General features: G+C 45.0%; 1 protein-coding gene across 2 annotated transcripts in view; it reads left to right on the plus strand.

Annotated features, from left to right (window-relative positions):
* LOC132384726 (activin receptor type-1-like) overlaps positions 1–16,042 on the plus strand; it is a 119,026-nt gene that overhangs the window by 67,809 nt on the left and 35,175 nt on the right. For both annotated transcript variants that reach the window (XM_059956139.1, XM_059956138.1), the window contains exons 9-10: positions 524–799; positions 5,583–5,780. In XM_059956139.1, the coding sequence (XP_059812122.1) occupies positions 524–799; positions 5,583–5,780 (474 nt within the window). The remainder of the gene's footprint in view (positions 1–523; positions 800–5,582; positions 5,781–16,042) is intronic.

The raw sequence follows: 16,042 nt of genomic DNA on the forward strand, positions 1-16,042 counted from the left end.
TCACATAAAACTTATGCCCCTTAATATTAGCCATTTTCACCCTGGCAAAAAGACTCTGTCTCTCCACTTCATCTATGCCTTTTGCCATCTTGTACACCTCTATCAAGTCACCTCTCATCCTCCTTCGGTCCAGAGAGAAAAGCCCTAGCTCGCTGAATCTATCCTCATAAGACATGCTCTCAAATCCAGGCAGCATCCTTGTGCCCTTTCCAAGGCCTCCATGTCTCTCCTGTAATGGGACACGCTGATGCATTTCAGGGAAAACGCGCTCATACAAGAGGGAGAGAAATGCACATGAGGATTTGCTGACAGAGTGAGAGAGTAGGATGGGAAGAACTAGTGTGGAACAAAAACACTTTCTTGGGCCAGTGGGTTCATAATGTCCATTCTGTGGAACATGAGCAAACCCCCCACTCCTCCCCACCTAACTCCTCTCCCACTTGCCGTACTCCGTGACACAGCATGAAAATTTTGGGATGCCCAACACATTCTAACCAGTTGTGCTTGCCTCCTCCCTCCCCAGGCTTCATCGCCTCAGACATGACGTCCAGAAACTCAAGCACCCAGCTCTGGCTCATAACTCACTACCATGAGAACGGATCACTGTACGACTACCTTCAGTGCAACGCTGTCAACACGCAGGGCTGCATGAAGCTTGCACTTTCCATCATCAGCGGCCTGGTCCACTTACACGCAGAAATCATTGGAACACCGGGCAAAGCAGCCATCGCCCACCGGGACCTGAAAAGCAGGAATATTCTTGTCAAGAGAAACAAGCAATGCTGCATAGCAGACTTAGGTAACAACTACTCTCCAGATATGCTCTCTCCAGTGGCTCCTTTAACGAAGTTGGGTAAACAAGCAAAGCAACATCCTGCTCAGTTCTTCACGGTTCAACATTCTTCACCTTACGTTTTGTCTTCCAGTCACAAAGAAGCTTCAGTTCCCTTCTTGTTCCAAGCATTTTCCTGCACATCAATAACCCCAGTGCTCCTGTGTCTCGGAAGGCTGCTTCAGCCCACTGCCCACACCCCTGGACATGGATGCAGGGGTCCTGACATCCTGGTGGCCAGTGATGACTGTCTACCTGCTTTACTGATGCTGCTTCCTACCTGCCCGCCATTGATCAAAACTTACACAGCCACTCTGCTCTCTGTTAATGAGGTGTTCAACATCATGGGCAGCTTCCTTTCCAATTGGATCCCCCTTTTAGACCATAAGACATAGGAGCAGAATTAGGCCATTTGGCCCATCGAGTCTCCTTCACTGTTCCACCATAGTTGATTTATTGTCCCTCTCAACCTGATTCTCCTTCCTTCCCCTTGTAACCTTTAATGCCCTTACTAATCAAGAACCTAGCAACCTCCACTTTAAATCTACCCAATGACTTGGTCTCTATAGCCGTCTGTGGCAATGAACTCCACAGATTCACCACCCTCTTGCTAAAGAAATTACCCCTCACCCCTGTTCGAAAGGGACATCCTTGCATTCTGAGGCTGCGCCCCTTGCTTCAACATTCAGGCAAAATGGATGTAGAGGCCCCAACAGAAGGTCTTCTACCAAGAGAGTGAGAGTGAGCAGGCCAAATCCTGGACACCTTCAGAAATTAGCACACACAAACACTCACTTTCAAGCACACATATTTAGGCACACGTGTGTACACACTCTCATTTGCACTCGCAACTGCACTTGCACACCCACAAACACACCCATATTCTGACCGAGTTTTCTGGAATTGTGGTGAGGCGCAGGAACCTCGGCTGATCTTTTCTCCCTCAGGGGGCACTGGCGGTCTGTTGTAGTTGGCACACTGCCCAGACTCCGCTCACCACCTCTGAACAGGTGAGCCTGAACACAGCGCTCGTTTGTCTGCAAAATGAACTAAAATACAAGCTTTCATTAAAGTAATGCGATAGAACGCGGGCATCAACGGCAAGACCAGCATTTATTCCCCTATTCCCCATCTCCCCACTGCCCTCGAAAAGGTGGGGGGGGGGTGGGGGGAGCCATCTCTTTGAACTGCTACAGTCCTTCTTCTGAAGGTTCTCCCACAGTGCTGTTGGGAAGGAAAGAAAGGATGAGGATATCATTGAGTGCACTGGTTATTTTGATCGAGTCAGCTCGGGGATGACACGCCATCATAGTATATTGTTATTGTGTTTTGAAGTTTCCTTATTCACGTTCCCTCCTTTCTCTCTCATAAAATCTCCTGATGGTTTTCATGGGCGGCACGGTAGCTTAGCGGTCAGCACACAACCTCACAGGTTCAATTCCGGCTGCTGTCGGTAAGGAGTTTGTACGTTCCCCATATGACCACCTGGGTTTCGTCCGGGTGCTCCGGTTTCCTCCCACACTCCAAAGACGTATGGAGTTAGTAGGGTAATTGGTCACTTGGGAGTAATTGGAGAGCATGGGCTCATTTCTAGTACAAGAAGAACTGATGCTGCATCAAAAACACAATAAGATAAAGAACACAATAAAAAACACAATCAATACAAATATATAGATAGCTTATATACACAGATTGATTGTATTTTGGGAGGCACAGGAGTGTCTGTGCATGAGGTGACAACAGGAGATGATAAAGTAGTGGTGGTTGAGGGTGTGGAGGGGTGGGTTAGTGGGTGGAGGTGTTAATCAATCTTACTACTTGGGGAAAGTAACTGTTTTACTGTCCTTTTTCTGGCACCCTTGTGTGTATACCTCTTTGACGGCGGGTAGGCTGGTGCCAGTGATGTGTTGGGCAGTTTTGACTGCCCGGTGTCGAACCTTCCAGTCCGCCACAGTGTAGTTTCCGTACCATGCAGTGACGCAGCGTGTTAGGATGCTCTCTAGTGTGCATCTACAGATTGACGTGAGTATGGATGTGCAGTCCAGCCTCCTCAGAAAGTAGAGTGTTAGTGAGTTTTCCTGACTGTGTGAAACGTGTTCTGGGACCGAGAGAGGTTGTATAATCCAGTGCAGTGCTGATGGAGGTGTTATCCTTCAAGTACAGTGTTAAATTAAAATCCCCCCTCTCTGTTCTGCTGCATTAGTTTGGGTTGTTGGAAGCACCCCTGTAATTGCATCAAATAAAGTTGACTCAATCGCACACGGTGGCATAAACACTGAAACCACTGAGAGAGCAGCTTCCCACAGCACTATTTTAAAGAAGATTTTGGGAAGTAGCACTGATGGTCTAGCCAATGCTCCTCCCTCTATCAACATTACCAGTGCTGACTTTCTGGTTGGTATTGCATGCACTGGCTTTCTGCGTGCGTATAGGTACATTTCAAAACTCTCACCACTTTAAAAAGTGACTGCAAAGCTGTCAGGGTTGTGAAAGGTGCAGTGGAATGCCAGTTTCCCTGTCACTCTGTATTTCATGGCTCCGTAAGGAGATAAAATTACCAGCAGAACAAATGACTTTGTCGCTCAGTTACTGCCGCACACAAACTTAGTGCTGTGTGTATCAACTTAACAACCACTGTTCAAAGTGATCCATGTTAAAACGTGACACAAGTCTGGTGAGCTACTCTTTCTTGGTGCTTTTGTTGTGCAGGTGATAAGGATGATGCTGTGCGTGGAAGATCCCTCAACCGGTTTGTGTTTCTAGGCATACCGTGAGGCCAGTCTTGAAGGACAAACGTGCAAAAAAAAGCGCCAGTTTCCTGCATGCACTAAGTTCTTGTGTGGAGTGAACTGCCATAATGAAATATTAACCAACAAGGAACAAGATTATTGTACACTTTCAGCAAATCACTTGTATGCATTTGATAGCCAATCAGTAGCAAGCTGTCTGATGCAATGATTTGACAACTGACAGCAAAATTGCATGCATGCATTTGCCAGCAAATCAGCAGTAACAATTGGCTTTATGCAAATGAAAGCCAATGAGAAACAAGTTGCGAGTGATTAGCAAGTTTTAGCCAATCAGTAGCAACTGCCTAATCACATGCAACAGCCAATTTAATGCAAATTACCACTTTAGTCAATTAAGCAGGGTCTAAATACAAACATTATCCTGCCAGCAACTGAGTCTAGATGCTGTCTTGTCCAATCAGCTAATTGCCAAGATTAAATCCACGGACAATGTTGACAGGTTGCAAGTGTACAAATGCTGTCCAATGAGCACGTTGCCTGTAATGTTCAGCAGCAAGCTGCTTCTGCTCAACAGCTTATTGGTTGAAAGCAATCAGTAGCCAATGAGCCGCAAAGCAAGAACAAGAAGCAAATTACCTGCAAATCAACAGCAGTTTGTCCGGTCAATCAGTGTCCAGTTTTCTGTAGATCAATAACAGATCACCTGTAAATCCAAATGCTGGAGGAACTTAGCAGGTCAGGCAGCATCTGATGAGGGGAATAAAGAAATACCGTTTTGGGCTGAGACCCTTCATCAGGATTCCTGATTAAATTAACAAAATGCTATCAGTAGTCAATCAGCAACAAGTCGACTGTAAAACAATAGCAGATTGGCCCAATGCAGGCAGCAATCAATTTGCAGTAAGTTGCCTGTCAGTCAACAGCAAGTCGCCTGTAAATAAACAGCACATTGCCTGTAAATAAACAGCAAGTCGCCTGTAAATAAACTGCACGTTGCCTGTAAATAAACAGCAAGTCGCCTGTAAATAAACTGCACATTGCCTGTAAATAAACAGCAAGTCGCCTGTAAATAAACTGCACATTGCCTGTAAATACGCAACATTACCTGTAGATGAGGGGTAAGTTGGCCGAATGCAATCAGTTGCCTCAGCAGCAAGTTGCCTGTAAATATGCCAAAATGTGATCAGCAGTAAGGTGTCTATAAATCACCAGACAGTTGATTGTAAATCAACAGCAGGTTGTCTGTACACAAGCAGTGAAACGCCTGCAAATCAGCTGTCAAGCTGTGAACTGTCAGATCACAGTCAATAGTCAATGAGCATCATTTTGTTTGTTTGTTGGCAGCAAGCTGGCTGGACACAATCGGTAAACAATCATCAGTAACTGTTCTCTATCTAATCAGCGGCAAGCAATTGGTAACAGGTCGACACATCTTGCACATTCGTTGGCCGTCAGCCTTTCCGTGTAGTTTTTCATTGATTCTATTGTATTTCTTTATTCTACTGAGAATGCTCGCAAGAAAATTAATCTCGGGGTAGTATATGGATTCATATATATGTACTTTGATAATAAACTTACAAGGGGGAAGAACGCGCAAACAATGAGAGTCAGACTTGGCTGTGAGAATGTGGATGAGTGGGTCGGGTGACCGGTTCAGACGCATTTTTTTTTACAGAAGTGTTGCACAGGGCATTGAATCAGATGAATGCTTTGTATGAACACTGCATTTGATTGTAACAACTAGTTGTGCCAGGGTTGTGCTCTCCTTCCTGGCACAGGTATTGGTGGGGGCTTTGTGGGCCTCTAGAATGGTGGTGGCATATTTTCCCACTTCCTGGGGGAGCTGTACCTGAGCAGTATTGAGGTTAAGTTTTCTAAGTACACTGGCGACAGCCACACGCATTGACCAAATCCGATCTTCCCTTCCTTGATATGTCTGTGCCTCAGTCTGACGTAACGTTTTCCAAATCATCGTAACATTCTCCTTCACCGCACTACAGGTTTGGCTGTCATGCACTCTCAGAACAACGACTTCCTGGACATTGGAAACAACCCTAAAGTGGGGACCAAGCGTTACATGGCCCCAGAGGTCCTGGATGAGACTATCCGCACCGATCGTTTTGAGTCGTACAAGTGGACAGATGTCTGGGCATTTGGTCTTGTGCTGTGGGAGATTGCCAGGAGGACGGTGACCAATGGTAAGTGCCATCGAGGGGACGGGCGTGCTGTTGGGAAGTATTAGTAGCGGGGCCTTGAAGTAGAGTGAAGCATGGGAGCATGAAGAAACCACCCATTCTGGCAATTAAGGAGTTATAGAGTTCCTGTTCCCCCCAGTTCCAGAGATCCGGATTTAATCCTGACCTACGGGGAGTTGGTGGGAATGTGGGGAGAATCAGCTGTTACAGGGAACAATAAAGGGCTTAAAGTTGCTTGTGAGAATGCTGTACAGGCCGTAGAAGAGTGAACAAAAGTAATGGGAGCTTGTCAGAAAGGCAGAGTGAAGTGAGTGGGGAAGTTTCAGTCTATTCATACAGTAGACTAGAAACTCAGATGTACGCATGCTGTGCGGATGGGCAGTTCACAATGTTTTCAGGGCGATTCTGTAGAACAGCACACTCTAGAACCAAGCAGAGAGCAGTCTACACTAGACCAGGTATTGTACAATGAGACAGTATCAATGACCTCTCAGTAGCAGCGATCAGAAGTTGATTGAATCTTACGTTCAGTCGGGGAGAGAGAGGAGTGGGTCCGAGAAAAGTATTTTAAACTTACATAAGAATGACAAAGAGGGGACAACAAGCAGAGCTGGCTAAAGTGAGCTGGGTTTAGTCAGTGGAGACACAGTGGCAGATGTTGATGGGAATCGTTCAGAATACACAGAACAGATACATTCCAATGAGAAAGAAAATACCCGTGGTTCACTAAATAAACTAAGAGTAGTAACAGACTTAATAAATAAACACATTATTCGGCCAAGATGGATGCCTGGTCAAGAAACTGGACGGAAGATGAAAAACCGCAAAGTGCGAATGAAAGATTAAACTGGACAGAGCAATGAGAGTTTGGGATGAAGCCAGTTAGAAATGAAAAACAGTGAGAGTTTCCATAAATATGTATTTTGTAAAGTTAACAAATCTAATATCGGTCCTATAGAAAGTGAGTCTGGAGAATTAGTAAAGGAAAACAAAGGAGCCAGAATGAAGTAAGTACTGTTTGACTGTGTGGAGTTTCCCCTGGTGACTCTGGTCTCCACCCACCTCCCAAAGATGCGTGGGTCGGTGGGCTAGTAGGTGTAACTTGCCCTTTGTGCAAAGATGAGTGGTAGAATCTGGGGACAGATGATAGGTATAGTGGAAGATCTGTGCAAATGAGTCATTGATGACCGGCAGAGACTTCCAAAAGACCCGTTTCCATTTTGAGTGACACAGTGACATTCCTCGCTTTTGCTGCCATGTGTTTCTATCTATAATTGGGCAGCTCTTCACCTGCATCTCAAGGGTGTCTGCTGCAAGGATATCTCCCTAGACATACTTCCCTGTTCCACTACTCTGTTCAACTATGGGAAGAACATTTGGACCGTATCTGTGCCATAAGTTTTTAAACCAGCACTTATCCAGCTTTGCATTTACTCCAGGTACAGACTTGCTGTTCTTGGTTTCCTTCAAAACAAAATTCTCATACTATTAGCTATTCTGCTCCAAAATGGCTGAACCAAATTTCTCATATTAATAGACGTTTGATGGCTCTGGACCTGTACTCGACTCTTCGCTGGTGTTTAGAAGAATGAGAGGGGAATCTCATTGAAACTTATTGAATATTGAAAGGCCTGATCAGACTGGATGTGGAGAGGATGTTTCCTGTAGTGGGGCAGTCAGAGACTAAAGGGCACAGCCTCAGAACAGAGTGATGTCCCTTTAGAACAGAGATAAGGAGGGATTTCTTTAGCCAGAAGATGGTGAAACTGTGAAATCCATTGACACAGATGGTCACAGAGGCCAGATAATTAGGTACATTTAAAGTGGAGGTTGATAATTTCTGGATTAGTCAGGGTGTCAAACTTACAGGGAAGAAGCAGTAGAATGGGGTTGAGAGGAAAAATAAATCAGCTAGGATTGAATTTGCACAGTGAACCAAATGGCCTAATTCTGTACCTATGTCTTATGACCTTAAGGTCTTAAGAAAATAAGAGCAGGAATAGTCCTCTCGGCTCCTTGAGCCTGTTCCAACATTCAATAAGGTCTTAGCTAATCTGATTGTGACCTCAGCTCTTCATTTTTCAGTAACATCTCACCCCCCTTGCTTGCTTATCGAGAACCTATCCTAGCTCTGCCTTAAAGATATTCACGGACTCTGCTTCCACTGCCCTTGAGGAAGAGAGTTTCAAAGACTCACCACTCACCTTAAGAAAAAAATAACTTGGTCTCATCTCTGTCTTAAAACCTGTTATTTTTAAACAGTGGCCCCTGGTTCCAGATTCTCCCACAGGGGGAAATATCATCTTCACACTATCCAGACCCTTAGGATGGCTGAGAGCCAGCCTTCATTCAATCTCTTGCCCTCAGCAATAAGCTTAAGTATATAAACGGAGGCTGAGTTCCAATTTCCCTCTGAGGAGCATGGTGCTGATCTTGCAATCCGGAAGCTTAGACTAAATGTCTGGTGACCATAAATTCACTCTTATCATGGTAATCTGAGAATTTGAAGCACTCTTTATTTAACTCTCAGGAGTAAGGGGAAAAGTATTGGATTGTTGAAAACAGGTGCACTTAAGGTGGAAGGGAATCAGTCCTTCCTTACTTTGTCTGGCCAACCTGTGGAAATTGTGCCATATCTTTTGGTTTATCTTTTAATTGCTTCCCGAGGGAGCCACTCACTTGGATCAAACAGCTGGTGGTTCAAGAAGGTGGTGCATACGACTCTCTCGGTGCAATGAGGGATGCCTTATAAACGCCAATTGGTCCACAATGCCATATTGGGAAAAAGGGAAAACAGTGTGTCCGGTGACTATGGTGTATTGCTGACAATAAAAGAGTGTCGTTTCTAGATCTAGCCAATGGTACCATCCTTGGCTAATAAACCCTAACTGGTACTCAGAAATGTCAAACACTGACCAGAACGCCTAGGTCTCATGATGCCAATGACAAACTGACAAACTGCTCACATTCTGCACAGACCAAGAGCCATATCTACAATTGGGAGGATCCTCTTTCCCTAGGGAGTGGTGAAAATGGGAATCTTGTTACCACAGGAATCCTGGTTGAGAGGATGCATGAAGTAGAAAGGATTAAGAGTTCATTTAAAATAAATTGCTGATAAGCTGCAATGATATAGGTGGGAGATTCGGGTAGCACGGTAGCATAGTGGTTAGCGCAATGCTTTACAGTACCGGCGACCAGAGTTCAATTCCCGCCACTGCCCTGTAAGGAGTTTGTACGTTCTCCCCGTGACTGCCTGGCTTTCCAGTGGGTGTTCCGGTTTCCTCCCACAGTCCCTTGGTAGGTTAATTGGTCATTGTAAGTTATCCCATGATTAGGCATGGGTTAAATCGGGGGATTGCTGGGCAGCACGGCTTGAAGGGCCTATTCCGCGCTGTATCTCAATAAATAAAATAAACAGCAATATGGATTAGCTGAGCCAAATACAGGTGTCGATAAGATTGAAAGAATACAGAGAAAATATACAAGGTGTTACTTGGACTTGAGGACCTGAGTTATAGGGAAAGGTTGAATAGGTTTGGACTTTACTCCCTGGAGTGTAGGAAAATGGGGGGAGATTTGATAGAGGTATACAAAATGCAAACAGGTGTTCTCCACTTATGTCAGTTGAGACTAGAACTAGAAGCCATAGGTGAAAGGTGAAAGGACCTGGGGGGGAACTCCTTCACTCAGAGGGTGGTGAGAGTGTGGCCGAACTGCCAGTGGAAGTGATGGTTGCAGGTTTGATTTCAACATTTGAGAGAAATTTGGATGAGAGTGGTATAGGAGGCTCCAGGTGCAGGTCGATGGGACTAGGCTAAATAACAGTTTGGCATGGACTAGATGGGCTGAAGGGTCTGTTCCTCATCTGTAATGCTCTGTGACTCTATGCCTCTAAACTAGTCTCTTTCTATACTGTAACGATCTCTGTCTCTCTGCAGAATTCAGTGAGTAACTAAACTGGACAACTTCTCCAGCGATTAGCAAATAAAGCAGATTGCCAAACTTGTGACCCCAGGAAACTGATAATCTACTTTCACATAGTTGTGACTGATAGACTCCTGTCATCAACTCTCTCCGCTCGTTCAGAGTTACTTAATCTTATGTTTATTTCAAGATGAATTATCATTCACTGAAAACAGTTTAATCTCATGTCAGCACTAGTTTGGACAGAGACAGAGTAACGGGATATAATCTTCTTCATTAGAAACAAGACAGAAGTGGTTGTCTGGCTGCTCTAATCTTATCAGGCTTTCGTTATTGGAGATGTATGGAAAAGGAAGAGTGTGGGAAGAAGTTCATGAGGGTTGGTGTATCTGGAAATAGCAATGCTATTTCAGATTTTTTCTGTGGTGGAAATCCAGTCATTCTGTGGAAGCTGATGAGATGATAAATATTTCTCTCATCACCACTCCATTCCAAGTTTAACCATGGAATATAGAACATAGTACAACACAGTTAAGGCCCTTCATCTCATGATGTTATGCCAATCTTTTAACCTACTCTAAGATCAATTCCTCCTACATGGCCCTCCATTTTTCTATCATCCATGTGTCTAAGATTTTCTTAAGTGCCCCAAATGTATCTGCCTGTATTGCCACCCCTAGCAGGGCATCCATGTACCCACCTCTATGTAAAAAGCCTACCTCTGACATCCAACCTATACTTTCCCACAATCACCTTAAAATTCTGCCTCCATGGATTAGCCATGTCCACCCTGGGAAAAAAGTTTCTGGCTATCTACTTGATCTATGCCTCTTATCATCTTGTACACCTCTATGAAGCCACCTCTCATCCTCCTTCAGTCCAAAAAGAAAAGCCCAGGTGCACTCAACCTATCCTCATAAAACATGCTCTCCAATGCAGGCAGCACCCCGATAAATCTCCTCTGCACCCTCTTGAAAGCTTCCATGTTCTTCCTATAATGAGGCGACCAGAACTGAACACAATACTCCAAGTGTGGTCTAAGCAGAGCTTTATAGAGTTTAGGGCTTTATGAAATTCAGGAAGTCTCATTTTCCCCAATATTAATGTGTGTGAGATTGTGAACAATTGTATTTCTTTAGAAGGTGAAAATAACAAACCGATTTACCATTCTCTGTAACTGTAACCCTATATTCTGCACACAAAATGCTGGACAGAACTCAGCAGGTCGGGCAGCATCTTCTGAGGGAAATGGACAGTCGATGTTTTGGAGTGAGACCCTTCATCAGGACTACCCCATGAATATTCTGCATTCTGTTATTGCTTTTCCTTTGCACCATCTCAAAAATTATTTATGGGCACCACAGTAGCACGATGATATTACAGTTCACAATGTCAGAGTTCAGAGTTCAATTCCGGCACCGTCTATATGAGCTTGTACTTCCTCCCCATGAACGCGTGGCTTTTCTCTGAGTCACAGACTTCATAAAAATAGTTATAGACGAGAGTGTCCACACAAAATCATTCAGATTCTTCCCCAACCAAAAGCCCTGGATGAACCATGAGATCCGCAATCAGCTGAGGGCCAAATCAGATACATTCAAGTCAGGCGACCAAGAAAGTTACAAGAGGTCCAGGTATGAACTCCGCAAAGCCATCTCACAGGTGAAGTAGCAAGTCCAGACTAAACTTGATCACTGAAGGATGCTCAATAGGTGTTTCAGGGCTTGAATACTATCACCTCTTACAAAGTTAAATCAAGTGACATGGGAGACAGCAGGGCTTCGCTTCCAGGTGAGCTCAATGCCTTCTATTCTCACTTTGATCATCAAAACATGGAGAAGCCATCCCGAACTCTCACAGTCCTGATGATCCTGTGATTTCAGTCTCTAAGACTGATGTGACAGTATCTTTCAGGAGGGTGGGCCCACAGAAAGCATCCGGCCCAGATGAGGCACCTGGCCAGGTACTAAGGACCTGGAGCATTCACCGAGAACTTTAACCTCTCACTTCGACAGTCTGAGGTATCCATATGTTTCGAGTAGGCTCCAATTATACTGGTGCCTAAGAATAATGTAGTAATCTACCTCAATTGACAATGACCCAGTAGCACTTACATCCACTGTGATAAAGTGTTTTGAGAAATTGGTGATGAACCATAACAAGTCCTATCTGAGAAGCAACTTGGATCTGCTCCATTTTGCCCACCAACAGAACAGGTCAACAGCAGATGCCATTTCATTGGCTCTTCACTCAACCCTGGAACATCTGGACAACAAGATGCTCTTTATCAACTACAGCTCGGCGTTCAATACTACCATCCCCTCAAAACTAATCAATAAGTTTCAAGACCTTGGCCTTAATACCTCCTTGTGCAATTGGATCCTTAATTTCCTCACTTGCAGACTCCAGTCAGTTTGGATTGGCAACAACATCTCCACAATCTCCATCAGCACAGTTGCACCACAAGGATCTGTGCATTTAGCCCCCTGCTCTGCTCACTCTACACTTATGACTGTGTGGCTGAGCACAGCTCCAATGCCATATTCAAGTTTGCTGACAACACCAGTGTTGTTGGCCGAATCAAAGTTGGTGACGAAGGAGGGAGATTCAAAATCCGGCTGAGTAGTGCCACAGCATCAGTACAGTAGTAGAGCCACTAGGACTTGGTGTTTCAACCCCTATGATAAGTCGGCACTCACGATGTTGGCAGTGGGCTTGGAGTGGTGACGAGAGTAGGTACCTCATCGGGGTCATCAGGTGGGCACCCTCCTTCTTTGACGTTGTGTTGATAAGCCCACGACGTCTCCAGAGGGCTCAACGGTGCTACCTGGTGTCCCAGATACACCCCCCTCAGTTCCGTACCCTCCTGTCTTCATCTTGCAGCCCAGCTGTTGTCTTTCCTTTTAATCCAAATCCAGTTACTGCTTTTCTCTGCTGCATTTGACAAGGACTTGTTTGCTCATTGGAGTGAATAACCCCTCACCCCCATCTTCTTCAGTAGACTGGTCATAGATGTAGCCATGAATCCCCTGCATCCCATTTCTACAGGGAAAATCTTGGTCTTCCAGCCGTTCTGAGCAGCTTCAGTTTCCAGTTCAGAGTACTTGGTCATTTTCCTCTCATAAGCTTCTTCAACGCCATCTTCCCATGATACTGTCAATTCCACAACATAAGCCAGCTTGGCTGTTGTGGACCACAGGACCATGTCTGGCTGGAGTGTTGTAGCTACAATGTCTGTGGGAAACTCTTACTCAATGTCAGCAAGACCAAGGAGCCGATTCTTGACTTCAGGAGGAGGAAACTGGAGGTCCATGAGCCAGTCCTCATCGGTGTAGCAGAGTTAGAGAGGGTCAGCAATTTGAAATTCCTTGGGGTTATCATTTCAGACGCCCTGTCCTGGGACCAGCAAGTAAGTGAAATTTTGAAGAAAGCACAGCAGCGCCTCTACTTGCTTAGAAGTTTGCGAAGATTCGGCATGACACCCAAAACTTCTATTGATGTGTGCTGGAGAATCTATTGACAGGCTGCGTTATACTATAACACTATATTCTGCAGCAACACACACAAGATGCTGGAGGAACTCAGCAGGTCAGGCAGCACCAATGGAGGGAAACGAACAGTTGATGGTTTGGGTTGAAACCCTTCATCAGGACTATCCCATGAATATTCTGCATTCTCTTACTACTTTTCCTTTGTACCACATCAAAGTACTTAAGCCAAGCTTTTCACTGTATTCCAGTACAAAGTGACAATAAGAAAACAATATCCATACTGGAAATACTGACAATGAGCAAACCATTTCTCAGTGTGGCAGCCATTTTGGAAAATGCAAATAAGCTGCAAAACATTCCAGCCACCTAGCCAATCATGTCCAATGTGACACTGAGAGTTTACAAGAGCAGGTGTGGTCTAAGTCTCCTCACCTTCCTGTCAGGAGCTGAGGTGCGATTGAACCATCCCTCACAGTCGCAGTGTATCGTGATCCTGAAAGGATTCCTGAGTGGACAGGATACCAAATAGCTATAGGATAGACAGTGTAGTAAGCGGGGATCTTTGGAGCTCTCTACCCCGCAGGGATGTGGGTATTTAAGGAGCAGAAACAGAATCAGAGTCCCGTTTATTATCACCACCACATTGTGAAATGTATTTTCTTGTGGCAGCAGTACAGTGCAAGACATAAAACAATTACTATATCACAATAAAAATAAATAAATACATAAATAAATAGTGCAAAATAGGATAGTGAGGTAGTGTTCATGGTCTATTCAGAAATTTAATGGCAGAGGGGAAGAAGCTATTCCTAAAACATCAAGTGTGCGTCTCCAGGCTCCTGAACCTCTTCCCTGATAACAGTAATGAGAAGAGGGAATGTCCCGGATGATAAGGATCCTTAATGACAGATGTCTCCTTCTTGAGGCACCGGCATTTGAAGATGTCCTTGATGGTGGGGTGGCTTATGCCCCTGATGGAGCTGGATGAGTCTATAACCTTCTACAGCATTTTTTCAATCTTGTGCATTGGACCCTCCATACCAGACAGTGATGCAACTAGTCAAAATGCTCTCTGTTGTACATCTTTGCAAAATTTGTAAAGGTCTTTGGTGACAAACCAAATCTCCTCAAGCTCCTGATGAACTGGAGCCACTGGTGTGCCCAGGTTAGATCCTCTGAGATGTTCATACCCAAGAACTTGAATAAGCTCACACTTTCTACCGCTTTCTACCACTTTCTACCGCCACATGGTAGAAAATATATTTGTGAAGGGTTGGAGGATTGAAGGGTCAGAGTAACTGACACAGAAAAGGGGGAGATCTGGGGCAGATCAGCCAAGATCATATTGGAAGATGGGGGAGAGTTGATGGGCGGAGGGGCTTCTATCTTCTTGGTGCTTGTGTTACTCTGGGATGGATGAATCTACAAGGGTGACCCCACCTGATCTGTTGGTCACTCCAGGGCCACATTTCAGCCTCTTCATCCAATAAAGAAAAACCTGAGGAGTGAGTGGATGGAAGGCTTTACAACCGCTGCTGGGGTGGATGTAGTAATGATATCACTGATTGCAGATGTTTCCAAATCTGGGAGTGATCAATAACAGCCAGGGATAAATCCAGTAAGCAATCAGAAGGAAGTTACTTACCAGAGAAAAGGTCAGAATGTGGAAAGCATTGCCACAGAGAGTGTTTGAGGTGAAGAGTAGAGGTGTATTTAAGAAGAACACAAGAGAAGGACATGGTGATGGAGTGAGATGAAGTAGGCTATCATTAAGCTTATATGGAGCATAAACACTAACTTTTTGGGCTAATTAACTTTTTCTTTTGCTCACTCACTTTGTAATAGGTAACTGTATGCTATTCATATAGATAATTTCATCACATCAGTACATTGAGGTAGTACAAGGGAAAACGAATAAAGAATGCAGAATATAACATTCCATTTACCAAGAAAGTGCCGTGCAGGTAGACAGATGCCATGATGAGCTAGACTGGGAGGTCAAGAGTTCATCTTTATCTGGCAGGAGGCTCATTCAAGAGACTTGTAGCAGTGGGATGGAAGCTGGTGGTCCGAGTTTTCACACATTTGTACCGTCTGCCTGATGGGAGGGAGAGAAGGGAGGATGTCTGCATTGGAAGGGGTCCTTGATTATGTTGGCTGCGAGCTGTAGACAGAGTCCACAGTGGGAATTCTGGTTTCTCTGATGTGCTGAGCTGTGCCCACAACTCTCCGCAGTTTCTTGTGATCACGGGCAGAGCAGTTATTGTACCAACCTGTGATGCATCTGGATAGGATGCTACACCTATAATTCATGAGCTTCACGGGGACATGCTGGACTTCTCTGGCCTTCTGTGTAAATAGAGGTACGGGTGGGTTTGGCCATGACATCTACTTTGTTGGATCAGAACAGGCTCTTGGTGATATCTACACCAACAACCATCTCAGTCTGAAGATGTGCTGGGGGCAGCCCGCAAGTGTCACCCAGCTTCTGCAGCAACACCTTACTAACCCTAACTAGTGTGTCTTTGGAATGTGGCAGGAAAATGGAGGATAGCCACCATCTATACAGGTGTTGTGCTGAACCTTGCTTCCTGAAGTCAATAACCAGCTCTTTATTTCTGCTGACATTGAGGGAAAGGTTGTTGTCATGACACCACATCATTAGGCATGATATCTCCTTGTACTCCAACTCAGATCCAGCCTACTACAGCTATATCATCTGAGCTATAATGTCTGTCCTCAGCTGACTTACGGACAGCTTCCACCGACAAGGCCTTCCCCAAGCAGCTGAGTGAGTGACGATGGGGTCTCACCGCCACAGAAGCCATCTGTCAGACCACATGGTCC

This window comes from Hypanus sabinus, chromosome X1 (genome assembly GCF_030144855.1).
Source record: "Hypanus sabinus isolate sHypSab1 chromosome X1, sHypSab1.hap1, whole genome shotgun sequence".
Lineage (NCBI taxonomy): Eukaryota > Metazoa > Chordata > Chondrichthyes > Myliobatiformes > Dasyatidae > Hypanus > Hypanus sabinus.